The sequence below is a fragment of the Melospiza melodia genome, chromosome 3 (assembly GCF_035770615.1).
Source record: "Melospiza melodia melodia isolate bMelMel2 chromosome 3, bMelMel2.pri, whole genome shotgun sequence".
Classification (NCBI taxonomy): domain Eukaryota; kingdom Metazoa; phylum Chordata; class Aves; order Passeriformes; family Passerellidae; genus Melospiza; species Melospiza melodia.
This window is the reverse complement of record NC_086196.1, coordinates 23253571-23280252: the sequence shown is the minus strand read 5'-3', so window position 1 is coordinate 23280252 and position 26682 is coordinate 23253571. Positions and strand designations below refer to the sequence as shown.

The window sequence follows — 26682 nt, the reverse complement described above, 5'->3', positions numbered from 1 at the left end:
CTATTTATGGATTTTTTGGGCTTAAAAATGGTGCTGAAAGGGATTAGGTTTTCTCTCGTGCTTGACTTTTACATTAGATATTCCCTACCCACCATAAAGCTACTGAAAACTTGATTAATTTACTTGTAGGAAGCAGGACACTAAAACCAGGCACATGACCAGCAATGCAATATTTAATCAGAATGTTTACTATTCATTGGTGTTTGTTTATGCAAATAATTATTTGGCTAGTGTGGCTCTTTGAAGAAAGAAACTCCTTGTTAAAGTACCTGTGCTGCATTCAAGCACATACCATTTTAAACCCGAAAAACATTCTGCAGGAAAAAAACCCCAAAAATAAACCAAAAAAAAAAACCCCAAAAACTCCCAAAACCCCAGGATGATTAAATTTAATGCTGGTATTTTTAAGGTAAAACTGAAGCAATTCAAAAATTCATACTGAAAGAAAACAGATCTATCCTTGGGCTTTCTAGCTTACGTATCCTAAGAAAGGAACTGCAATAAAGTCTAGACTCAGTGTTAAAAACGTCCTTTGCAGATGCACAGAGACACATGGGGAGCTTTGTCAGAAGCAGCAAAGCCTTCAGAGCTGGTGGATGAGCGAGTGGTCTCACAACTCCCCAGCTGTAAGGATCAATCCTCTGCTGAACTCATCATTCAGGTTCCTGGTTGTGTAACATGCTATTTGCTCATTTTGCTGGTGTGGTCAGGAGTCACTCAGAGTCAAAGAGCCTGACAAACATCTGCTCTTTCCAGGTCTATTGGAACAGATTGTCACCCTGAAGCCCCAACATCTGCTCTGTGCAGAGGAACAGTTGTGGTGCTTGCTTGGTGCCAGAGCCTCTTAAAGGCACATTTCCTTGCAAAGCAGAAGAGCCTCGGTGTGACAGCACAAGGTTTTGGAGACAGAAGGCTGACTTTCTGGAATTTAACAGGGATTTACCTCTCAGCTTTTCCTGTGCTTCCTAATAAATGAAGTACACAAGTAATAAGGTTGAATTTACTTGGGTTTTTTTGCCCATTTGTTTTGATTTGGTTTCGGTCTTCTGTGTTTTTTCAATAGAGCAGCCCAGAAAGAGATAGTGCAATCTGCTGGAAAATGTGTCTTTCATCACAGAGTCATAAAACAACTTAGGTTGGAAGGGGACTTTGGAGGGCATCTGGTCCACTGCCTTTCTCTGAGCAGGGAAATCTTGCAACTTCTATCTATCTCAGCAGGGAAATGAAGATCTCTAGGGAAGAAAAGCCTTAAATATGAGAGCTGCACCTGCAACAATTTTAGGATTTTTTCCCCTGTATTTTGCCAAATTATCAGAGCCCAGAGTGACTGTGCTGCTAAAGTGTATTTGTTCCAACAAAACCCTCTGCTAAGCTAATTACAAAGGTCTGTTGCAACTCACTTTGCTAATCCTTAAACAAATCCAAAGTGATTATCTTGGCCTACTATGGGCAAGGCAGAAAACGAAGTCCAAATGTGATTGAGGCTTCATTACAAATTTGAGAACTAATGACAGTCAAGTAGATATGGGATATGTTTTATATTTTGCTTTTATTAAATTATAATTCTATTTTACATTGATTTAAAACTTTGGGGGCAGGGGAGGAAGGTGATGTATCCAAATAGCGGTGCAGACTGTAAGGCTGCTAAAAATAATTCAGATATTGCTCTGTGAAATAAAAATAGTTTTACCCTCCTTTAATTCAAAACGTCCACGTGAAATACACTACAGCCTAAATATATTGGATTATTAGATTGTAACAGGAGGATGTAAGCACATCACTGCCTCCTTTAATTTCGTTTTGCATTAAATACGAGAGCGGGCTGAGGCGCTCGGTCAGTGCGGGAGGCTGAACCGGGAGCCCGGGATCCAAAGCTATGGGGGCTGTGACTGGAGAGGAGCCAGCCCGGGGCGCGCAGGGCCGCCGAGGCAGCTCCCGCTGCCGGCTCCCGGTCCTGCTCCCGGGTCCCGCTGCCCGGTCCTGTTCCCGGCTCCCGCTGCCGGCTCCGGGTCCCGGTCCTGCTCCCGGCTCCGGGTCCCGCTGCCCGGTCCCGCTCCCGGCTCCCGCTCCCGGCCCCGGCTCCCGGTTCCCGCGGGGAGCGGGGGCCGCTGCGCGCGCCCGTTATTCCCGCCCATCATTCCCGCCCATTCTCCTGGCGGCGGGCGGGGCCCGGGCCCGGGGGCGGGCGGGACGGGACGGGACGGGACAGTGCCTGTTCCCCGCACGGCCGGGACAGCGGCGCCGAGGCTCCCGGCTCGCAGCCGCCCCGCCATGGCTCTCAGCTCCGAGCGGCTCTTCGACTCGCTGGGACACTTCCGCAGGTACGGGGTGCCCCGGGCTGTCACAGCCGCACATCCCGTGCGGGGAGTGATGCTGCCCGCGCTGGGCGGGTGTCACAGCTGCCCCAGGGACAGACAGCCCCGCCTGTCCGTCCGTGCGCTCCCGGCATCGCGCAGCCTGCGGGGCGCTCGCTCGGACACAGCGACACACGCGCGGGGACTGTCACAGCGCGCAGAGAGTGACACACGGCACCGCGCTGTGTGAACTGAGGCGGACCTGGCAGGCGCTGCTGCTTGTGTCTGCAGCGCTCGGCGCCCCTCCGTGCGCTTTTCCATCCACGCAGCGCTCCAGCGTGCGCTCGCTCGCGTCCATCCCCGCGTGTGCCGCGCTCGCACAGCAGCGATCCCGCACACCCCACATGGCGTCGCTGGGCTGCTGGCACCACGTGCGTGCGGCCGCCCCGTCAGGGCCATGCACTCTTAGACACCTGAAACTCACACATTTCTTGCGCGTGTGAGCACACACAGGCACAGACAGACACACCCACGCGCAGCCCCAGGGTGTGGAACAGCCTGCGCACTTCAGGGGTGACAGAAGGGCACAAGCAGTATGCAGGGGAGCGCTGCGTGACACTCAGGCTGTGTCTGCTTAGAGGCACAGGGCTGTTGAGTGCAGGAGGTGATGTGTTTTTCATTGAGGCTGGGTTTGTTGTCTGTGTTACAGGCATATGGAGTACGTGCATATATCCTTATCAGCAAGGGTTTACCTGTGTGGTGAATGATGTGTGCCCCGTGGCGAGCTTCCTTTGATGTGCACTGTGGCTCTGGGGTGTGTCTGTGTGTACAGAGGCCCTGGGTTTGTTGGATGGATACCCAGACATGGCATGTGTGTGTCTGTTTATGCTTCTGTAGCTCTGGAGGCGAGGCTGGCATCTGAGACTGGTTATAGTGGGTAATGGAGAAGAAATGTTAGGCAAGGAAATTGAGTTTTAGAGGATATGAATATTAAGGCTAATGGGTGCACATCCTCACAGTGAGCTCTCTCCTGCACGTCCGTGCTGAGCTGATCATCATGGGGTTTGCAGGCACACGCTCCTCCTCGGAGCAGATGGCTGGAATAGACCCACGTGTCACAATCTGGCTGTGAGTTCAGGCTGCTGAAGGGCAGTGTTGTGCTCTCTAACTCGGTGACCAGTGAGCCAGCCTAATCCACAGTGCTGGTCTTCTCTCAGGGGCAGGCAGGAGCAGCATTTTGGAAAAGCCTGGGAGCTCCTTGTAATGGTTGAAGTGCTTGAACTGCAGCAGGAGAGGCTCTTAATATCATGTGCAAGCAGTAATGGTGGGTATCAATAGCCTCTTCAGATAGTTGGGATGGAAAGACATTTTCTTGTTAAAGTGGCACCTGTGCTTAAATTAGATATTTGACTAGGTTGTGAGTTACAGGCATGTGTATCAGAACAAATCTCATTTGTTATCAATGGTGGGTCAGCAACAAAAATGCCTTGTTCTGTGTGAACTAGGAGAGAAATACTAGCAATCAGTTGATTTTGCTGCTGCTGTTGTTTCTCTATTTTGTGCTCTTTGTAGAAAGCAAGCACTTGATGCTGAATACTGAAATAACACAAAAGTAGTTATTTTTAATTACTGGAGTAGTTTTCCTACTTGAGAACATTATCAATACTTGATAGTGCTAGATAAATGATCTTATTTCATATGAAAAAGTTGTTCATAACTGTAACCATAGAGTTAGTTCTTCTCAGTTTGCAGCATCCTGGCACTAAGAGATAATCAGTGGTTCATTTCTTCAGGTCAGGCATTTCCCATAAGGCCCATATAACCTATGCACTATATATAGATTCTGTAGATTTGACACAGTCAGATTCTGGGCAATCCAAGCATGACTGTTAGTATCTTGAGACTGTTTTGATTTTCTTAAAATCTGACAGATGCAGTAGAGAATGAGCAGCTGTTCATACATATATAAATACAGAGATAATATGCATGCATTTTATATACATGTAATATATAATATATAGCTATATAAAAGTTATTAATATACACATAATATATAAGTTATTAATATAAATATTATATATATACCTTTCCCGTTGATTAAGATTGTAAATTTTACAGAATTAATATTCACATGGATGCTGACAATATTTTGCTTTCTGTTTGGGCTCAGTTTCACAAGCCTCAGTGATGCCATTGTTCTTAATAGGGTCTTGAGACATGCATGAATAACCATAAAAATGTAATGTAGTCTGTGCCATTAAATGAAGACTTTATGTCGCTGTTTGAATTTGGGTATGGGCAGCATCTGTGGCCTATAAATTCAAGAAGATTGTTTCAAACATTGTTCTTGAGTCTGTGGAGCATGAGATCACTGGTCACTGTTGCAGAGATTGGGTGACAGACAAATAGTGCTTGCCTGACTCAGATGGCCTCATCACTGAAGGGCTGCCAAGCCTTAAAGGGTCGCCACTAAAGGGCTGCCAAGCCTCCCAATGCACCTGCAGTGAACTGCACCCTTCTCCCGTGCAGCAGATCCTGCCAGACTGCACTGTGGGCTCTCCCTCTCAGCCCCTCTCTGCCCACCCACTCCAGGCCCAAACCCCTCCCAGGGCCCGTCAGGTGCAGTCAGACACCGGCTGTCCCTCAGGGGAGACACAACCACTGGGCATCAGGTTGGTAGCACGGTGGGTGGGTGAGTGAGCCTTAGGAGGTGGCTCACACTGCCTGCATGGCTGATTCCCAGGTAAACTAAAGGGCTTTTAATAACTTCAGTGACTGTAATCTAGCAGCAGGACACAAAACATACGTGTGTGGCTGCTGGTGAGAAACAGGCTATGTGTTCTGCTGCTCTCATGTGCGCCATGGCAGTGTGCTGAGTGGAGACATGATCTAATCTGGAATGACTGTCTAGAGGGAGCTCTGGGGAGGTGCCCCTTCTGGGAAGTGTGGATGAGTGTGAGGATTTGATTTCCCAGCTGGAACGTCTGGTAGCTCTGAGATGCAGCTCACACAGTATGCAGCGTTTTCCTTCTGATTAACAGTTTTCAAATCTTGGCTTATACTTTAGCAAAAAGCAGGTGGTGAAAATTGTCAGGGAGAGAGAGGAAGATTGGGTGTCACTGACACTATTTCCAGAGTTTGTAATGAAGTATTTTCAGAATCTTCTAAAAGATTGCCTTTTCTTCTGTAATATTCTGTCTTTTACAAAGTTGAGTACGTTACCTGGATTTTCAAATGTCGGTTTTATAAAGAATACATTTTACTAGCAGCTAGACTATCTAATAAATTAAAAATTACTGCAATTTATCTCTACTAGATATTTATGTATTTATTCAGGTTTTGACATCTTAGCACTGTTGTCTTCTATGAACTTCTTGCCTGGTCAGTGGAGTTGCTACTGTTTGGACTGTAGAAGCAAGCAAACAATGGCTGTTGTGAGGAGGAGGGAAGCAGGACAGGCTGCTTGTTTGGATAGAACAGTCACCTGTTCCAGCCAAACATGGGATTTAGTAGACATTAATACACTTACCAACAGTTTTGACATCTCTTTATTACCCTGGAACTTTTCTAGTGTTTATAAGTATATGAGAGAGTCTGCTTAGCTAAAAACTTGTTTGACTTTTTTAGAAATTCTTTGTAGTGGACTTCTGCGGACTGCTGCTCAGTGCCCTGGTAGCAATATTTGAGTGGCCTGTGCTAACAACTGTTTCTCCTCTCCCTACTTTGCCGAGCTTTGGTTCACTTCTAAAGCTCTACACTAAACAGTCTGTCTTCTTTTCACATCCTGGAACTTTTCCAGGCTCTTCTTTTCAAGCTCTTGCCCTTATCCTCTCTCTTGTTCCACAGCTCACAGCTCTTGGGATCAGATTACATCTGCAAATTGTGCTGTGTACATGTCACTTCCAGAAATTCTTGGTTTGTATTCCAGTTAACAAGGAGTCCCAAGTATCTCAAAGATCAGGCTGACTGCTTCTTTTCACAAAAAGAAAAAAAGAGCACTTTCAAGCAATGATTTTTCACACTCACCTGTTTTACAGATACGTTGAAAGGTTTTTTCCCAGAAAAAATATATTTTTCAAGTGGACAAGTGTGCTTGTTGGAAATGGAAAGAAATTGGTTTTCCTTTTTCAAGTTAGTATGGAGAAGCAGGCCATTGTATTCATATTCAGCATTTGAACAGTCAAGTATTAATTTAAAAAGCGGAAGCATTACAAGATTTTTCTGAAATACTAATACATTTGGTACTTAGTACATTCTACACAAAATTAATATTTTTAAACAATACAATGTGAATTTTTGCTTAACCTATGAGTAGTTTGCTGAAGATTAACAAAGTGCCGTGGTTTGGAGATTGTTTAAAAAAAAAATCCTTTTTTCCCCCATATGCTACCTTATACAGTGAAAAAGTTTATTGCAACATATCTGTCATTCTGCTTTCAAAATGTACCAGTGGACAGCTGTCAGACAGAGGAATCTCATATCTAAGTCCTCCTTTGGCTCCCAGTCAGGGGTGGTGTTTGACAGAAATGTTTGATAAGCATTCTTACAACCATGCTATATTCTAACATCTGAGCCAGCCTGTGCTCATTTCATAGGATGAAACAGGGGAACTTGAGCATTTCTTTCCCCCCTCCCCCCTTTTTTTTTTTTTTTTTTTGTTTTGTTTTGTTTTGTTTTGTTTGGTGTGTATGGGGAGGGGAGGGGGATATTTTGCAAATAGTGCTTAACCTTGTTGGTTGAAAGGCGTGGTAATAGCTTTGGAGAACCGAGGCAGCCCGTGTGTTTGCAGAGAGCAAACTCCAGCAGCCCAAACAAAGGCCTTTTTATCTATGCCTGACTAGGCAAAAGTGGAAATATTCTCAAGACTCAGAACCAAAGCTGGATACTGGCAAGTGCTCCAGGACAATGGTGGCAGTGCACCAGCAGTGTGGTCTGCAGGAGGTTCTAACAGCATCTGCAGGGATCCAGGTCATACTGAGAGCAGTCTGAAGCAAGATCTGCATAGACAAAGCTCTTCTGCCACAGAACATCCTCACCCTGCAAGTGCTTGCCTGTTTCTGGCTTGAAAAAGTAGATTATAGTAATAGAAGGAGATTAAAAAGTAGATTGCCATAATAGCAAGATGACTAAATAAAAAGTGGGATGAAATTGCACCTGTACTATCCATTTCTTCTCTAAGGCTAGTACCTGCAGTGCGAGCAACACTGAAACCTAAAGCTGGTAAATCAATTATGATTTGTAAACCAGACGGCTGAGATTCACCTCTGAAATGTTGCCAACACCCCAGGGTGGCTTCTAAACCAAGCTGTAACACAGACACAGTTATGGCAGCATAAGGCACTTATCACACATGTCAAGGAGCTGATCATCAACTCTTTCATCCTGAAATATTATGGTGTGAATGAATATGAAGTATGTAGGGCACTGGACAGTGTGTTCCCTGTAATACAATGCCTAGGACAGGGATACCATCCCTATAAAAGCTGTGTCAGTAATTTTCCTTATAATAGTAAAGATTTTCAGCAATACTAAGATATCTCTAAGGTGGAAGGAAATTTTTATTAAAGGCCTTACTCATGGAAAGTTTGAATTTATTGCAGGAAGCAAAGTCATGCAAGCAGAAAGCACCTTTAAATTTAAGGAATTTTTGGAAGGCCCCAGTAGCCTTTAGCACATTCTGTGACAATTTCTGTGCCACCATTTTGCTATACACAACAAGGACGATACTGAGATGCATACACTGCTGATGTTTTATTTAAGAGAACTTGAGGCACAAAACACTAGCAGCTGAACAAGAACATGAGATCCTCAACTTTTCAGAAATATGGAAAAAAAATTAGCAAGCCAGAGGAGGTATCTTAGTTACAATTGCAAGTCTGGAAAAAGTGTGATGAAAAATTGTACAAGACAGAGATTTACAAGTCCTAATAATGATAATTTGGCCATCAGTGTACCATATTAAGTTGCAGATTAGCAGATTAGCTAACGTACAGTAATATAGTGCCATATTAAGGTACAGATTAGCAGATTAGCTAATGTATAGTAATACAGTACCATATTAAGGTGTACATGAGCAGATTACTCATGGAGAGCAGATGTTCTTTGTAAATCACATGTGGTGAAAATATGATTTGAGGAATCTAGAAGCACCATCCATTGGATCATGTACTGAACCTTTTCCTCAAGAAAATGTTTTCATCAAGAGCTGAAGTTAGGTTTCTTCTTCCTGTTATCTGGAGGCATTACCATTGGGTAGCTGCCTCAGAGATGCAGCTGCAGCAGTGGTGCTGAGGCAAGAATACAGGACAAGCCCTGAAGGATAGATGGAAAAGGCCAACAAGGCAGCAAAAAGTAGAAAATAAGTACTGAAAAGGTGCTTCAAAGAACTGGGAATAATTCGCTGCTCTATAAAGAGCAGTCAGCACCAGACTTTGGATGGAGTTCGGTGCCATTTAAATGTGTTATATCCACGATGGCCTGAACTTTTCCAGCTGTATTGGGACTTCATTCTCCTCTCTAAGTTGTGAAAGTGATATGGAAGCATCTAAGTTCCTACCTGATACATCTGTAAAAGTCTGTTCTAGCTGTGTGGGGGATCAGTTGTCCAAAGCACTGGAGAGCTCACCTCAGTATCTTCACAGGCCTGTAGTGCAAACTTCAGACCCTGTTAAATCACCTTAAACAGTCCAGAGGAAGAATTGGACTGTTAGGGCATGACCCATCTGTCTTGTTTTCCCTACGTGGTTTAGGACAAAGTAAATCCTGGTTTGTGTGTGGTTCCTCACCAAGTGGAAAAGGGATCTAGAGAAACAGCATAGATTTATATGGATTGCATGCTATATACACTACATTGCATCTAAGTGAACTGTAAGCATGGTAAAATTATACTGATGATATCCCATTTTATTTAAATAATTTATATTCAGGTATCATATTCCAGAACAAATTGTTGTTTGATCTTTTTTCCTGTGTCTTTAGAACTGGTGTATGTCAGCAGAGCTGGGAATACCCTAAGGTTGCTACTGCTCCACCTTTCTGAGGGAGATAATGCATGTTAGTTCCAGGTTCAGAGAAACTGGAACCTCATCCCATTTACACCTGTATTTCAGGCTCCTTGAGGGACTGTCATCCTTTGTAGATGAGTGTAGCCAACCTTGGTTCTGTCTCACCCATTGAGAACAGAGGGGGCAGTTACTACAAAAGTACATTTATGTAGAAGAACCCTGGTACGTCTGAGCAGAATTCGGCTTCTTTATTTTTGTGGAGAATGGGACCTCTAAAATGCTTGTAAATATTACTGTGCAGCTAGAATATAGTATTATTCCAGACCATTCCCTTGGATGAGATACCACAAGGAACAGACTCAAGGAAAGAACCTGACAGTACTGTGAAAGTAAATAATGGGTTGTGCATTTGCAGTGAAGAGGAACAGTTTGGAGGGAAGATGAGCCACAAACCTGCAAACGAAGCTGAAAATCCTCTTGCTATCCATAGCCATCTTTTCTGTGGCTTCAGAAATAACTTGCCTTGCCTTGGGGGAGATGTGCTGTCAGGGCCGCTAACCTGGGCCCTGCCAAGAGCTCCTGAACGACTGGTGGGTCATCAGTGTGGACTCCTGAAGAGAGAGGAAGAAAGGACATACTTTTTACTGCTCTTCCATGTCCTAACTGGGTTTTAACAAAGCCTGCAGAAGATTTTGTTAAAGATTCAAGCTACTCTTTTACAGAGAGGGAGCAGAGTTGTCAATGTGGAGGCTGTTTTATTTCTCATGTAGTACATAGCCACTAAACACGGGTGTACTTAATGCCAGAAACTAAAGCATGCTTAATAGAAGAAAATCATTTGACCATACCAGACTCTGCATTAAATTGAGTCTCTTTCTTCAGGCTATAGAGATATAGAATTGAAAAGGTAGGATTCCATATAAGCAGGATTGCAACTGGCAGTATTCTCTTCAACAGGAAAGAATCTGTGGTTGACACTGAGATGCTTTGATTTACATGTTGACTTTGTCCCACAGATTAGAAGACAGAGTTATCTGACACTTAATTCCCTTAATGTAATGTCTTGTTAAGTGATTTTTTTAAATGAAAGATTCAAAAAAGCTAATAAAGCAAAGATATCTACTTCAGCTCTTGGGTTTTGCTTTTGATGAAGAATACCTATGGTGAATGTCAGAATTAACAATGAACATTGTGAGAGTTGCAAATGGAGCCAGGGAGAGTAAAACTACACATTATCTAGTATAAACTGCTTTATGTAGCCCATAGAAATAGACTAAATTACCTTAACCATGTTCAAGGCTGTGAAAGTAATGCTATGGATAAAATCACTGCTTATATTAAGGAGAATTTACAGAATAGAGCAATCCAAAATTCCATTACATTCCTCTCAAGTATTTAAAGAAATGATTTAAACAATCATAAACAATGATCCATGGAGCTAATATTCCATATTATTTCTAACTGAAAACTCGGAAGATACTGGTAGGTACAGGAACAGCTACAAACATTCCCTAGGAAAGTGATGTCCAGTGTTCTGAAATTAATTACACAGACTCCTCACTTGTTTTGCATTTTTCCATGAGAACTTTCAAAAACCTGTAAGAATGAGTAACTTTACAATAATTTTCTAGGTAGGAAGGAATTAAATTTCAAATGTAGAAATTTAAAACCTTGGGTAATATACTTAACAATGTGTGGCAGGATGTGAAGAGAATTTATGTAGAATTTTTACTGAAAATCAACTGTCTGTATCCAAATCTTCTTAGATGTGGATTATAAATAGGAAACAACAACAAAAAAAGAGTTCTTAAAAGGCATAATATAACTATGAGAACTGTAAGGCTTAATTACTTTGTGAATTAATCTTTAAAAAATAGATTGCTCATTGCTTTAGCATAGGCAGTTTTCACCACTCTGAAGCAGATATTCAATTAATGTGTTTGTACTGTCAGCTGCAACAGATGCAAGGTTTTGCAGAAGAAATATGTAAATAGAATAACAGATGTGTAAGAGTGTTATTAACATGACAACCAGTTAGTTTTATTTCAGGATTATAGACAGAACAAAAAGGTAAAATAAATATAAGCTAGTTTGAGCAAAGTTAATCCATTGTGTCAGCAATGTAACCAGCAGAAAACATCCTATTTCCTAAGTGGGAAAGGAAGAATGAAATATAACTGTCTATACATGAAGTACTGCCTATGTCTATTGTTAGGTAGAACCTCAATAAAAACACTGAAATTCTATTAGACACTTTACAGAAAAGATTTGCTTACGTAAACTGATGGAAATGGTACAGTGTGAAAGGGAATGAGTTACCTAATTTGGATTTGTCCACGAAGCAGAGGCTGACCAAAAGAAAACAGTGTTACCAGAGAAACTGGAATTGAGTTTTCCCTGTGACAGTAATGCTAGTGATACATCATGCAGAGTACATGCTCATTTTCTAAATGGTAGATGTTTATAGAAATGCCATTCCTGGAATAGAAACTTCCAAGTATAGAGCCTGAAGTGTTACTACTGTTCAAGTGTAACCACTCTGCTGTGTGTAACATGAGTCCAAATTATTCCCAAACAAAGCTAAGTCACTTACAAACTGCATGGTCATGCTCTTTTAAATTAAATTACCTGGTATATGTCCTTAACCCGTGTATAGCAGAAAGGGCAAGTGGGTAGCTGGAATAAAAACAAAACTGACTCCATTGTTGGAATTGCTGTTGCTCCCAGTGATGTGCTCCCCCTTAATGAGAGGTTGCTTTCCCAGGAAAGTCAGATGGAATGTTTATGTGTGCCTCGGTAGCTTGAGTGCAAATCCAGAGCCTCTGTGTCTTTCCCAGTTTCTCTGCCGTTTGAATGAGCAGGTTGGGCATTGGGCTGCAGTGGCTGAGCCATGGTCACACCATCCCCTGGGGCAGCAAGAAACCCCAGGGCACCTTTAGCAGCAGCTCCCTTCTGGCTGTGTGTGGCTGTCCATAGGTGAAAGCTCTGCTGCTCAGCTGCTGAAACCCAGCAAGATTTATTGTTTTGTCACAGGTGATGACAGGAACCTTATATGCCTGATTTAAATAGTCAAAAAGGGAAGAACTGTAGAACTGTTCAATTAAGTTTCAAAATATATATATATATCTATTTTTAAGTATGGCCCTTAATTCTCTACCACTGTTTCTTTATTTCCATGCTGATGTGACTTCTTTCATCTGAGCTGCCATACCAAAGGCAGAGTAGTGAGCAGCCAATGTATTTTTCTTCTTGACTCTAATGAATAAATGTTGGACTTGTCTTAATCAAAGGCAAATGTGCATAAGTTTAATGGGATAGAAGTGAATTCTTCAGAGAATCAGTTTTAAATATAAGAATTATTTGGTGTCTGATGTTTGCTGACTGCACATCAATGCACACATTGTTGTCAGTGATTATAATATTTAATTCCTGAGATTTTCCTGATCTCCACAGTTTCCTTTTTTCCTTTTTCATCTGTGCTGTTGATAGGTTTTAACCGGACATCAAACACAGCATCTTCTGTTTCTGAAAACAATTTTTGGCAATAATCTTGTGCACTGAGACTCTCAGCATGGTTCAAATTCACCTTCGGGGGGAAGGAAGTTTATTCTTGACACCATAAGTCAAATCAGGCTGTGCATGTTGTATATTTAAGGCTGTCTCCAAATCTGTATCTCTGCACCATAGCAAAAATACTCTTGAGTCACATTCAGTTCCTTTCTTCTCAAAAGATAAATGTGGAAGTGCATCATCACTTTTTTGTTTAGAGTGGAAAGAATGCTGAATGGCTTTTCTCACATGAAAAAAAACCAAACCAAAAACCAATCAACCCTGGATGGAATACAGAGGTTAAAGTGGTTACTGAACACAAATTCTTTCAGAAATAGTAAATATCTGGACATTTCTTTCCACTGAATCCATCCTGTTGAGTGTACACTGCACAACAAAAATGTACTGTGTCTTCTGACTTAAGCAACTTGAAAATGAGGTTGTTGACAAGACAAGCAGTAAAAATAGTTCTTGTAAAGCCTGTGGAATAGTACAAATATTTTGCTAATCTCAGAACAGTTTTGTGAGTCTATTCTACACCAAAATGATTTAAAATGTTTATATTAGATTTTGATGAGTATTTGGTAATTCCCCCTCTTCTATTTTTGATTGACAGACAAGAAAATCAGAATCATATTTTATTTAACATAAAAATTAGTGTCCAACAGCAAGTCTTGTCTCTGCTATACACTGCAATAACTGACAATGCTAAAGTACTCTGAGGCTGGGGATTTATTCTCTAACATGTATATGGCAGTGTGTACTTCAAGTATTTTTTGTGTGCGAGATGGACAACTTTTCAAATAGACTGGTATGGATAGTTTGCATGGATGTAATATAAATCATACTGAACAACTAGTCTAGCTTATTGATTTGGTGTTTCATTTTTAAAAATTTATGTATTTTTGACTTTTTTATTCAGATCAGTTTGACTTTTTTATTCAGATCAGTTTGCCAGACAAAGTTCACAGATGGTCCACAAAAGAAATACCACCACAGCTGAGGCTAGGGTGCACTGTGTCTCAAGGGGGGAATAAACAGTGGCAAAAGAGAAGGGAGAAAATATCTTGCATTGACAGTGCCACAGAGATGTTGTGCCATGAGACTACAGCCAGAGCAACAGTGATCTGAGATCTAATTCATTGTCTTTATGGAACAGTATTTCTCATATTCAGGTACTGACATGGTATTACCAGTTGTTTTTCTTACTGATCTTTGAACTTGTGCAGAAGAAATAGAAATGCAAAAATCTTTTTTTACTATAAGCTGCAAAGTGAAAAAAAAATACTGTGGAGAAATATCACAAATATTTTAAGAGGGATTGGAACGTTTTCATGTTGTGTCTTGCTTTTGTAAAGACAATTTTAGGCTCATTTGACTTCTGGCATTCATTAAGCATCTCTATACTGGAGCAGTAGCCTATAAAGTCTTCTTGACTTCTATATTTGACACTCCTGGCAAGAGTGACAAAATGTACTTGCCAAGTAATTATCTCCCATGGCAAGTCACTGAAGAGATGGAAAAACACTGAGAGGAATTATCATACCTTTTAGGACAGTCATCATGTTCACAGAACTTTTTTTTTAAATGGCAAAAAGTGGGGTTTTAAAAAGGAAAACATATCTGTAAAATAGGTTAGACTATTTGCAACAATATATGTTCTATAATCTGTAGTGTGTGTGTGAAGATGACTGGTATCTAAAACCCTATTGCCAAAATCTGCCCCATTTGAGATCAGTCCTGGAAAATAAATCACAGAATTTGCTTTCTTTGGGTGAATTTCAATAGTGTTTTTTGCTCCTGCAATGGTATTTTCTTACCATTTCCATGCATGAACAACAGTATTTCTTTACTCAGGGAAATTTAACTTTAAACATTGAGTTTGGTGTGGTTAATAAAGGGATTATAGTATATATTATAGTGTATATATATATATAGCATAGAGTATATATTATATATAGTATATAGTATATATACTATACTATACTATATAGTATGTATACCATACTATATACTATATACTATATACTGTATACTGTATACTATATACTATAGTATATATATATATATAGTATATATATGTGGTTAATAAAGGGATTATAGTATATATAGTATATATGTAGTACATCTAGTGTATATACAGTATATCGTATATGTCTGCAGCAGACATACATATGTCTGAGCTTTAAGCTCAGTAATAAAGGACTTTCTTATTGGTTTGGTGTTCTTAAATTAAGAATTAGGGGAAAAGTTAATAATTTACAGTGGGGATCAAGCGCAGCCTAGACTTTACCCTGTGCCTCAGGGCCTGAGGAGTGCATGAACCTGTGGATGCTGTGCTGTGACCTCCTGGCCCCGCACAGGACTCCCACAAAGGCTGGGGGCTGCTGGGCCAGTTCATTCCTCTTTGGGAACTGTACAGGTTACGGAATTTCCTGACATTTACACCACTGGTCTTTCTGGAAGAAAAGTTCTTCCTACCCACAGGAGATTGGCAGAAGCCTGTAAGGTTGGGCTTTTCAATCCAGGACCGGGGGGAATGCTGTTAGAACACTGCTGCAGTCAGCAGTGGGTTTCCTTCACAGCAAAACAGGGCTTTCAGGGCAGTTTTTCTGTGTTTTGTATGCACAAAAATATACAGAGTATATACAGAGAGAGGCTTAGCCAGCCCAGTGTGGAATTTTACTGGAGAGAGCAGTAAATAGTTTTTGCAGGCAGGAAGCAGCCTGTTAGTGTGGTGCAGAGTGCCTTCAGACCCTGATGCTTCCAAATGCTTTTCTGACTTCACATCAGGCCTTATTCCTCCCTATCCCAGCTCCCCCTGCCTGCTCCTTGGCTCTTTTATTGAGCAGGTAGTGGTTAAAAACTGCAATGCAATCACACCTGCAAAGTTCTGATCAACATGGTTATTTTGCTGTAAAAACCCATTTCCCCATTTTTAAATAAAGTAATTTTCAGCATAAATTATATCTGTTAATGTATATCTAGTATTCTGACTTCTTGTGTTTGCGTTGATGCTGCAAATTAGGTAAGAAAAATAATCGTGCTACAAAGTGGATTTCTTTGTTGAAACTGAGTAAGATTTTCATAACATTGGAAATGGAAGGATGTTTTTACAAGAATAAGCTCTATCTAATTGTAAGTTAAACCCTTGAAAGATGGGTGAAATATTGTATGACAGGTATTTTTTTTAAATTAATCCTTTATTGTTTTTTACGGAGGTGGAAAGAAAGAAGGGGCACAAAGAAGAGAAAAGAGTACAGGCTGTAGTTTGTATGGCTGTCAGCAGTAACAGGAGGAGGAGGAGAACTGAGAATTCTGTCCAATTAAGTGATAAAAGAAAAGGAAGATTTATTCAAGTTGTACCAGGGTGTTTTATAAGCTAATAATAGTCTTATATTTGAAAAGGAGACATAGATATTAGATTTAATGAGAAACTTTCCTGCAGAAAGATTTGACAGTGGAGCAGTCTGTCAAAATGGTCATTGAAGTATGATCACAAGAAATGTTCAGGAAGAGATAAGATAAAACTCTCAAGTGAGTAGCGAGAGCAGAGATTAACTAGACCTGCTCATAGCCCTAGTGATACTGTTGGGCTTTGAATTTGTAAAAATTTGTGTAGTGGATGGTTTCATGCCATCTTCTCAGACTCTATCCTTAAAAATTGTTATCTCCCTTAAGCCTCTCCAACAAAAAAATGGCATAAATATATCTTTCCTACCCACTCTTACTGAGATGAAGATAAATGATGATCCTGATATTTCTTGTATTGCAAGAACTGATTAGGAAACTCAAGAGGTGTGTATGAGAGTTTGAAATTATTTCATTTTCCCTCTCTCTCAGAAATACCAAGTGGATTATTTGACACTGCAATTTTCCAATGCATAATGACAGAAATTACAAATACTGATTCCAAGTATGCCACTTTTTACTAGCTAGTAGAAGATGTAAGTGACAGCTTCTAGGGGTTTAATTTACTATTATCTCTTTCTAGCATTCTGCATACTGCTGCAGTAGCCCAGGTTGTTGAATTTGGTCGTGCCCTGCTATTTTTAAAATGAGTTTGTGTCTTTTGATGGGAACAGTTTAAAATGAAACTGGAGAAGAGGAACTAAAAAACATTGTTGACCATATTTGTCTGCATCAATAGGGTCCCAAGGGTTACATTTCAAAATAACCTTTTCTTTTTTTGTGGTCCGGGATAGCTCAAACACCTTTCAGAGCTGTTTCAGCCTTGCTTTGACCTATGGCTAGCTACTTAATCCCTGAGAAGCTGTTCTCTTGAGAGACAATTGATAGACTTGAAGGGTTGCTGTGGTTATATTCAGTTTCTCCTGACCATATCTTTCAGTTTTGTTTGGGAAGGAGCAGCACAGCACCTGTGTGAGGATTGCCTTGCAGCATCCTCCATAGGGATGTGGAGCCAGACTTTGAGTTGCCACAGTGGCTTTAGCAATTGAACTCACTCCTCAGAGTGCTGTAGAAAAGTCAATAGAGCTGTTAGTCAAGACAAAGGGGGATAAAAAGCACTGCAGCAGAGCAACAGCAATGTCAAATGCAATTGGAAGGACAGGATAGGCTTTTACATCACCAAGGAAAGAAATAAGAATCAAGATAAAAGGCAGAGGAGAATGAGGATGGTGAATTGAGGTGTGCTTTACAAGAGAACTATTCTATTGGAAATGTTAATTGGGTATTAAGACAATGTAGCCAGTAAATTCTGCTTCAGTACTTTGCTTATAGATAGTTTCAAAATTATTTAGAAATTTTGATGATAGATTTAAAAGTCCTAGGGTATGTACTGTTGAGATCTGTATTGTGGGAATTCATGGCCAGATTAGATACATTTTGGAGAAGGCATATCTAGAATCTGCATTGTTTACAGGGATTGGAATTGCTCTGAATTTTCCCAAAAGACATTTCCAGGCATTTGGTTTTAGACATTATTTCCTACAACTTCAGCAGAGATAGCCTCTGATCATGTTGAAAAAACCCCTGCTTTTTGTTTCATGCTGCCAAGGCCTGCTGTGTCCTGCAGAAAGAATGTGTGTATAGAAGCTCATTGAACACTTCTTCAAATTATTGCAATTCATTGGCCTTCAGGAAATAAAAAAGGGAGGAGAACAAAAGCTTTTTTGTTTTTTCTGAACAGATGTTGTATTAATTAGATGCATAATTTAAACATTTAATTGAGAAAACAACTCCTTATGCTTAAATTATCAGAAAATGTCTAGAATTTGCATACAGTGACACTAGAGTTCAATGCAAGTTTTTTGAAATTCTGAACACGTGCAATTTTTTTACTAAGATTTACATGCATCTCAAGCAAGCTTTAAAAGCTGTTAAAATGCCCAAATTCAGGCTAGGCATAAAACATTCTTTTACTAGGTTTGCTTTATGATACAATCTTTAATGGATAACTGCACACCCTGCCTAAGCCAAAACCCAACCCAGTTCAGAGCTCTGTTTTGCTACAAAACATTTCACATTGTTCAGATTCCATCTTCTACGTGTGTCTACATGTATTCTCTCTTTGTCTTTTGGCTGCAATAAAGAGAGATGGAAAAATTCAGCTGTAGAGATACAAGTAGGTGGAATGAGGGTCTTAATGTGTTTGGTTTATTTGATGTACATATCTCTACTCCTAAGAACCTGAGGTTGCAACATTTTGGTTTTTCTAAGCATCCAAGTAATCTGAGGCCTTATTTTAAGGGGATGTGTTGCAGAGATTTGGAGGGTGGAAGGCTGCTTCAAACTAAGTGCTTAAGGTCCAAATTGTTTCATTTTAAATTGTCTTCTCTGTATGACTGAACACATGACTAAGAGCAGCACTCATTTCTTAACAATAGATTCCAAATTATGGATCTTTTTCTCATCTTTGGTCTCTTGCAGAGCTTAGCTAATATTGGAGCAGCACCACACAACAAAACACTAGACACGTTAATGATATCTCCATTTACTGATCTACCCAAACATTTACACTGAATATTTTTTTCATGTATAGAGGGCTTTTCCTCAGTAAAATGTTTTCTTTCCCTTTACAGATTTCAAGCATGTGTTTATTTTGCATCTGTCTTTCAAGCTATGTCATGTGGTATCCATTACTTAGCATCTGTGTTCATGGCTGTTACTCCTAACTTTGTATGTGGGTTCCCTGGAAATGTGAGTAGTGTTCTTTTCCACAACTCCTCTGCATCAAGTATAGAGGACATCTGGACACTGTGGACATCAACAGAAAACTACATTGTAGTCCAGCTGGAAAATGGAGAAATTTGGGAACTTGATCAATGCAGCAGGTCCAAACGAGAAGTCACTTTGGATCTGGCGTACGAATACAAAGGCAACAAGTCTGTATTTCCTTGTTCCGATGGATTTCTCTATGATGATACAAAGTGGAAGAGCACTGTTGTTACAGAGTGGGATCTGGTCTGTGACCGAGAATGGCTTGCAAAATTAATCCAGCCTACGTTCATGCTTGGAGTCCTGATTGGAGCAGTGATTTTTGGTGACATTGCTGACAGGTAAAGTGCCATCCTCTGAAAATTCAGACTACAGTAACTTCACGTGTATCTACCTGTTTTTGTTGTTTCTATTCTATATTCATTGTATATTCATAACTACATATGCAACATCCAGGAGGTTTGGATGTTGCTTTGCTCACAGATCTGTTTAACTTGGTTTCTTTTTCCTATAACAAGTCCTAATTTTAAAATATATTCTCAAATAATTTACTTTAAAAACTTTTTCATACTTTCTCATCCATTGTTCTAGACCTTGATCCCTGAAACTGCCCTGTGCAGCTAAGTATTTGTCTTTATATTTTTATTTATTTGTTTTGTTGGTTATTTATTTTGACAGGAATAGCAATAGCTCATTGTAATAGCAATGGTAAAACCTGGGAATAGATTTTCACCTCATTTTTCATGAGAAGAGGTTCCTCATGGAAATGCAATTTTTTTTTTTTTGTAGTATGACAAACAGCTGAAGGGCTATTAGAAGATTAAATATCATGTATTTGAAAATCACCTTTCCTAACCTGTGTCATGAATACAGCTCAATGGAGCTGATGCAAAGGCTATGAGGGTTTAATCAAGCCCCACTTCATAAAATAAACACCCATATACTATTTTTCCTTGCTGTCCAGTTGTAGGTTTTCCCTGAAAAATTAGCTTAGACTTCAGTCTCTTGAAAGCTTGTGAACATAAGAGGAAAAAGGGGTGTGGGTGAGCTGTGCTGTCGCTTCACTCATTTGCAGCATGTACAAAGTTCTGTTTGAGCACAAGGAGCATCAGTCCTGGAGGGACTCTTGCTCACAGTTCCAAGGCCCATTCCTGTCCCACAGTTCCTCCTTGGGTGTTATCTCAGCCCGTGCACTGAAATCCAGCATCAGAGCTGGATTCAGAAGCAACAGTGAGCCTTGGGGTGTACATCTGTGCTCTCCTGCCTCAGCTGGTTTCCTCTCTCAACACAAACAGGCATGTTCCTGCCTCAGAGAGCACCCAGCCATGCCTGTCTGGCCATATGAGAATCAAACATCCAAGTTCTGTTGAACTTAGCTTTGTCTTGGGCACTTTTTGTACCTGTGCTTTGCTTTGAAGGCTCGTTTACAGTTATTTATGTCTTTCTGTAAAGGAGCTTGTTGACTGACAGTTCTGCTGGGTGGAGAGTGATGTTTCATCTCACATCTAAGACTGTAAGCAGGACAAGGAGATCAGGAGTGTTGTTTTCTGATTTTCCTTCATTAGCACAGCACTACAGTGTGACAGTCACAACATGGGAATGCAAAAACAATGATGAACTTTTTAATTTGGCTTTTAGAACACATGGAATCAATCTGCTTCCCAATCCCAGGCTTTGCAAAATTGTATTTAATACAAAACCAGAATATAATACTAACATCTGTTTTGAGTTTCTTTAAATTATTCATAACTTTATTAATTAATACTTGGACATGATTTATAAGGTTAGGATTGTATTGTTCTCATTTCCATTAATTCAACCCATGGACAACCAGTTAAGATAATACACACATTCTGAGTTGCAGATTTACAGCTGCAGAATTTACAGCTACAAGTTATTATTTTCTGACACATCCTGGCTCATGGGAAATAAGCTTGTGTGTCCCTCCCATTACCAATTAACAGATTTCCCAATAGAAGAGCTCTGATAGCTAAGACTTACTGGGATCTTTCCTGGCGGGGATCAAAGACTAAATCATGACTTCAGGTCAAGACTGGGAAAAAACAGGAGGAATTTTACTGGAGTACAAAATACTCACATTAAAAAAAAAAAACAGTCCAAAACTCCTCAAACTCTCTGTCTAAAAGTAATATCCCCATTTGTAAAAAGCTGTTTGCAGTGGAAGAGGTAATAAGAGACCAAGGAATTATTATCAGGGAAGAAAAATAATTCCACGCAGTTTGTGTTACAGAGCATTTGTAGATAGAATGTAGTGAATTCCCAGTGGAGTCTTATCTACTGCTGCAGCTAGTGTTTGACATTATTTTTTTGCCATTAGTTTACTTTCTTCCTAGATTTTTGTGGTTTTATATGTATGCATATGTGCTGTCAGAAATCAGAAAATTATGGGGAGCTGTGTGATTGTCATTTATTAGAGAATTCAATTTTAAAGAACTGGACAAAGGTATGTTACAGAAACCTTCTATTACTATCAAAATTGGTTGTTACTTTGACAAAAGATGGCATGGTATCCCAGCCAACTTTTGTCAGAAATTATTAACACGATGCTACTTAATATAAAATACCTGAATTTTACTCCTATTTATGAGTTTATTACTCATTATTAGGATAGGAGTAGGATAGGATTGATAGGAGTCTATTACTCCTATCAATTTTTCAATTGATCTATGTCCTCATAAATAAGAGTAAAATTACCAATCAGTTGTGTAGAAGTTAAAACTGGGGGTGCACATATGTAATGCTCACTGCACATTGCTTCCAGCCAAGAGTTGTGGAATGGAAGTTCCATTCATCCTTTTCCTTAGAAGCTGAAATTGCCGACAAATTAATACAGGTAACTAAACCAGAATTTCTGTGGTGAGTTAGTAACTTCCATCTAGGCTCTCTGGAGCTGCAGGTGTATTTTAATAGAATGTTTGTGGCTACTGATGATTTCATTACTGCTGTGATTTGCAGACTGGGAAGACAGCGTGTTATATGGTTCACAAGTGCTGGTCAGTTTGTGTTTGGCATCGCGGTGGCCTTCACCTTTGACTATTACAGTTTTGTGATTGTGCGCTTTCTCCTCGCCATGGTAAGAAAGGACGTTCACCCTTGGCCCTTCTCTGTGCCATTTCTTACCCCTTCTCAGGAAAACCTCCCTTTTATTATTATTTCCTCTCCAACTTCATTATTCTAAAGCCCCGTCTGTTGCACTTATTTCGGCAGAGCAGGGAGAGTCTGAATGTTCTTGGACCACAGCAGTTTTCCTCTTTGAATTAATAGAAAGCGTCTGTATGAAGCAGTGTTTGCTACTTCCTCCATCCCAACCTCTGCTGGACTGGTAATTAAATACCAAGTGTGAGCAGCAAACTCTGGATTCTGCATTGCAGCTGCTGTTGCTTTTCTCCTTATTGTTAAAAATGGAATATATTTTTTTCTTTAACTAGCAAATCTATAATAAGTATTATTTTTATCTCTACCATTTTGAGTGATGGAGGAGAGATGCACATTTTCTCTTGCTTGCATCTCTTTGGTCTTTTAAGCTGTATCTGGAATACTAAATACATAGGCAGATATGTTTAACACCTAGATGTTTTAAAGGTACTTAGTACTAGATGTACTTAAAGGTATTTCAGTATATGTGTTTATGCAGAGCCATAGACACAATTTTGTGTCTGTGTGGTATACATCCAATATCTGACACATATTCAATATTTATACATAATAACCAATTTTAAATAACTATTTTACAGCCCAAAGGACATTCCTGAGATTTTCACTACACAATGCATAAAGAAATTAGAATGCCATCACAAAAAAATCATCTAACTTATTGAACATGGGTTAGATATTTAAAAATATTCCCATCATTTATTTTGTTCTGCTGACAGTGCATTAGTCAAGACAGGACCTTGTACCTGGAGCTCCCTTTGCCTGACTTTCCTAGCAGGAAAAACTGTATCATGTCAGCCTTAAACAGTGAGATCGACAGGAGTCCCTCTGCTGACTCCCTTGGCTGTTGATGCCAGTTCTGTGGTGGTTTAGAAAGGCAAACAGCTCTGACAAGGCTGATGCTGTAGGTTTTATCTGGCCACTGGGACTGATTTGCAAGGTGCACTCCTAAACTCTAGCCCTGTGCCACTGCAGTCAGTGCAGCTTTCCTATCAGTGGGTTCAGAATTGGAGACTGGTAACTGGAATATTGTTAATGGGAAAAACAATTAATCAAAACAATATACTGAAATATTTTCTAGTCTATGTTGTCTAGCTGTGTTTTGCAATGTTTTAAGATACCAGGAATTTGATGTTGAGATATTTGAGAAATTGAAATATATATATTCAATAATATATATATATATTCAGTGAAGAAATACTATTATGCAGAATATGCCAGGAATTGCATTCACTTGATGCCATATGAGAACCTGTAATTGTGTATGTATATGAGATTCTCTTCCAATATTGCAAAAACTTTGATTTAATGAGATATTTTACAAGGGTGTGGAAGGTAATTGTTCATAAATGTGCAGTTTTCTGACATGCAGGGTATTAATATTCTGCTTAAAAGCCGAGATCAAGATTTTCAGAAGTGACAACTACTTCAGGGGACCTCTCTTTCCCAAGCATCCAGTTTGTGATGTCATTAAGGGACCTGATTTTTGGAGGAGAAGGGCTTAATGACATCAGCAAATTAAGTTTCTTCACAGGTGTCTCTGGCTGGCTGTCCCTCACTACAGAGAAACATCCTAGTTCACATCACATTTTTAAATAGTGTCCACGCAGTCAGAAGGTTTGAGTGCATTTTTTCTCCAGCTGACTCATTTTCATGGTTGCCTTTTTTTCTGTCAGTGTGAGACAGGCCAGCGTGGTGACAATTTAGCATACACAGATGTAGAACATTGTTAGCTCTTTGGTTTTTACTGCTGGTGCACAGGGAGAGGAGAAACAAATCTCACTCTGTTTTTTGTTTTGTTTTTTTCTTTTCTCTCTCCCATCCTCCCAGGTTTCAAGTGGCTATCTGGTTGTGGCTTTTGTTTATGTGACTGAATTTGTTGGCATTAAAGCACGAACCTGGGCTTCTATGCATGTCCATGCTTTTTTTGCTATGGGAATTATGATTGTGGCACTCGTGGGATTTTTGGTTCGGACCTGGTGGGTCTATCAGATATTTCTATCCATAGCAACTCTTCCCTTTGTCTTGTGCTGCTGGATGCTCCCAGAAACACCTTTTTGGCTGCTGTCAGAGGAAAGATATGAAGATGCACAGAAAGTGATTGATACAATGGCAAGATGGAATAAAGTCAGCACTCCCTGCAAAGTTTCTGAACTGTGCTCAGTCCAACAAGACGATGTGGCCAGTGGCAGAACGGGTGATGATGATACATCCTCAGCAAAGAAGCACAACATCTTAGACCTGTTTTGTAACTGGCAAATTGCAAGAAGGACCATCACAGTCTGGCTGATCTGGTTCACTGGGAGCTTGGGGTACTACGTCTTCTCCCTCAGTTCTGTCAGCCTAGGAGGCAATGAATATTTAAATCTCTTTCTCATAGGTAAATATTCTTGTACCTTATTCTGTTAATGACAGAACTGGAACAAACATTTAAAAATGTTTATAGATTTGACAGCCAATTTTTTACTTTGTTCATTCAATTGTGAACCTTGTTTGAAAAGTTTCTTGCTAACTTTTCATAAAATTGACTAACACAGTATCATTCACTCCAAATTCCACTGTATCTGAGAAAAAAAATTAGAATTTGTGGGTGCACAGAATTCTTCTCTGTCTGTCTTTCTGATTGTAAAACCATATTCTGGCTTGTCTTCTCTTTGCCTTGGAAGCTTATAGCAAATCCACACAAACACCAGGGGAAGCAGACAAGCAATACAAAATTCACACAGCTCTGTTAAAGGCACAAACTAGGAAAATGGGAGAAAAAATATTCCTTTTATCACTTACAGTCATGATATATTGAGTTTGTCTGTGTAGAAAACATAGTCATAATTGTCAGAAGGAAGAGTCATTTTCATTTTCTCAGAAGTGTCTTTTTAATTAAGTGGTAATACTCTTTTAATTTTATCATTCTGGCTGTAATCTTTCTCTGGCATGTAAGTTGTTTATAAAGGCAGCCAAAGTGCATTCAGGGCTTGATCCAAAGTTTGTTAACATCAGTAAAAATATTTCACTGACTTCAGAAGACTCTAGATCAGACTTGCAGCTCTGAAGAATTAAATCATGTGCTTTGCTTTGTGCAGCTGAGTACTCTAAGTGAAGTGAACGTGACTGATGGTGTACACAGGCTCACAGAAGGACTGGGGCTCTCATTATTCCAGTTTGTTTTGCCCTGTATTACAGTGTATTGTTAGACTGATATGTTGAACAGTGGGTGCTGGTATTGCACAGATAACTAAACTGCTATTGTGGAGTTCACTGTACCCACCTCTTCTAAAAATATTTTAGCAGACTAACAGACCCTGAAGAATTAGAACCTGCTTTTTTCAACACAACCCCAAAATACTGTTTCCTGATATTACAGGTGTATTGACATGCTCTATATGTACTTAATAAAGGAATCCAGGCTGTTCAGGGCTGTATCTTACGTTCTTCCTTGGTTTTCTATTGGACATAGTAGCATTCTTCCTGAGCAAATTGGCGTAAAACATGTCCAAACTGGCTTTGGCTCAGTATTATTTGTCTAGGGGCAAATCATGTTTACACAGTGCAAACAGGTCTAGCCAAATGCCAGGACATTTGGAGCAGCAGAAGTTTTTCTCTGGAAAGAAACATTAGGACAGGATGATCTGTATTAAGAGTGGGATATTGTAAGCCCTCTTTTTCAGGGAGAAGGGAGAAAGCTGGAACTGCACTCTGTATTAGTGGGGCTTACTCAGAAAACTGGATGTGGACAGACCTTTCTTGCCTTTTACTTTGAGATGATTTTGAACTGATTCTGGTGTGGTTACTGTTTCCTGTCCAGGTGGAAGCTGGCAAATCATGAGAGTGGAGTGACACTAGCAATATTCCCTGTGAGCACACTTGAGCTGTTAATGTGAAAATACCCAAAGGAGAAGAGCAGCAAATGTAGAACTTTCAGACAAAAGTCAGTGTCATAGAAACAGAACTGTGGCCTTGCTCTTTTCTGTAATTTTCCACCCCAAAGAGAACTGGAGCTGCTCTGTGCTGTGAAACCTGTTTCCCTTGTCCTTCTCCACTCCCACTTCTGTATTTTAGGCTGTACTCTGCCTTCTGTCACACTTTCTGTAACCAAATGAACTAGCCCAACACACTGGTTATCTTTAGATATTACTTGTGTTACTAGCTCCTGGATCAGATAAATTCCCCATAAAGAGGAAGTTACAGTTATGAGATGAATATGTGCAATCATGACTTAAACTGAGATAATTTCATACTGACAGGTGCTGTGGAGTTGCCTTGCTATATCATTGCTTGCATTGCGATGGACAAACTGGGAAGGAGAAACACACTCATTCCGTTCCTTATTTTAAGTGCACTGATCTGTGTTTTAATTATGTTCATACCTCAGGTTAGTCATGTATGCTTGGAAGTGTTCCTATAGCAGAAATTGATTTTAAAGGCTCCTAAGTCAGTAGATGCAGCTGCTCTTTCTAAATCACAGAATAGTTAATTAAAGGCTG

General features: G+C 40.0%; 1 protein-coding gene across 1 annotated transcript in view; it reads left to right on the top strand.

Annotated features, from left to right (window-relative positions):
- Positions 1 to 2232: 2232 nt before the first annotated feature.
- Positions 2233 to 26682, top strand: part of SLC22A16 (solute carrier family 22 member 16) — a 33506-nt gene continuing 9056 nt past the window's right edge. The window contains exons 1-5 of the mRNA XM_063151003.1: positions 2233 to 2321; positions 18892 to 19368; positions 22004 to 22121; positions 24032 to 24581; positions 26443 to 26570. Coding sequence (XP_063007073.1) covers positions 2272 to 2321; positions 18892 to 19368; positions 22004 to 22121; positions 24032 to 24581; positions 26443 to 26570 — 1323 coding nt within the window. The 5' untranslated portion in view covers positions 2233 to 2271. The remainder of the gene's footprint in view (positions 2322 to 18891; positions 19369 to 22003; positions 22122 to 24031; positions 24582 to 26442; positions 26571 to 26682) is intronic.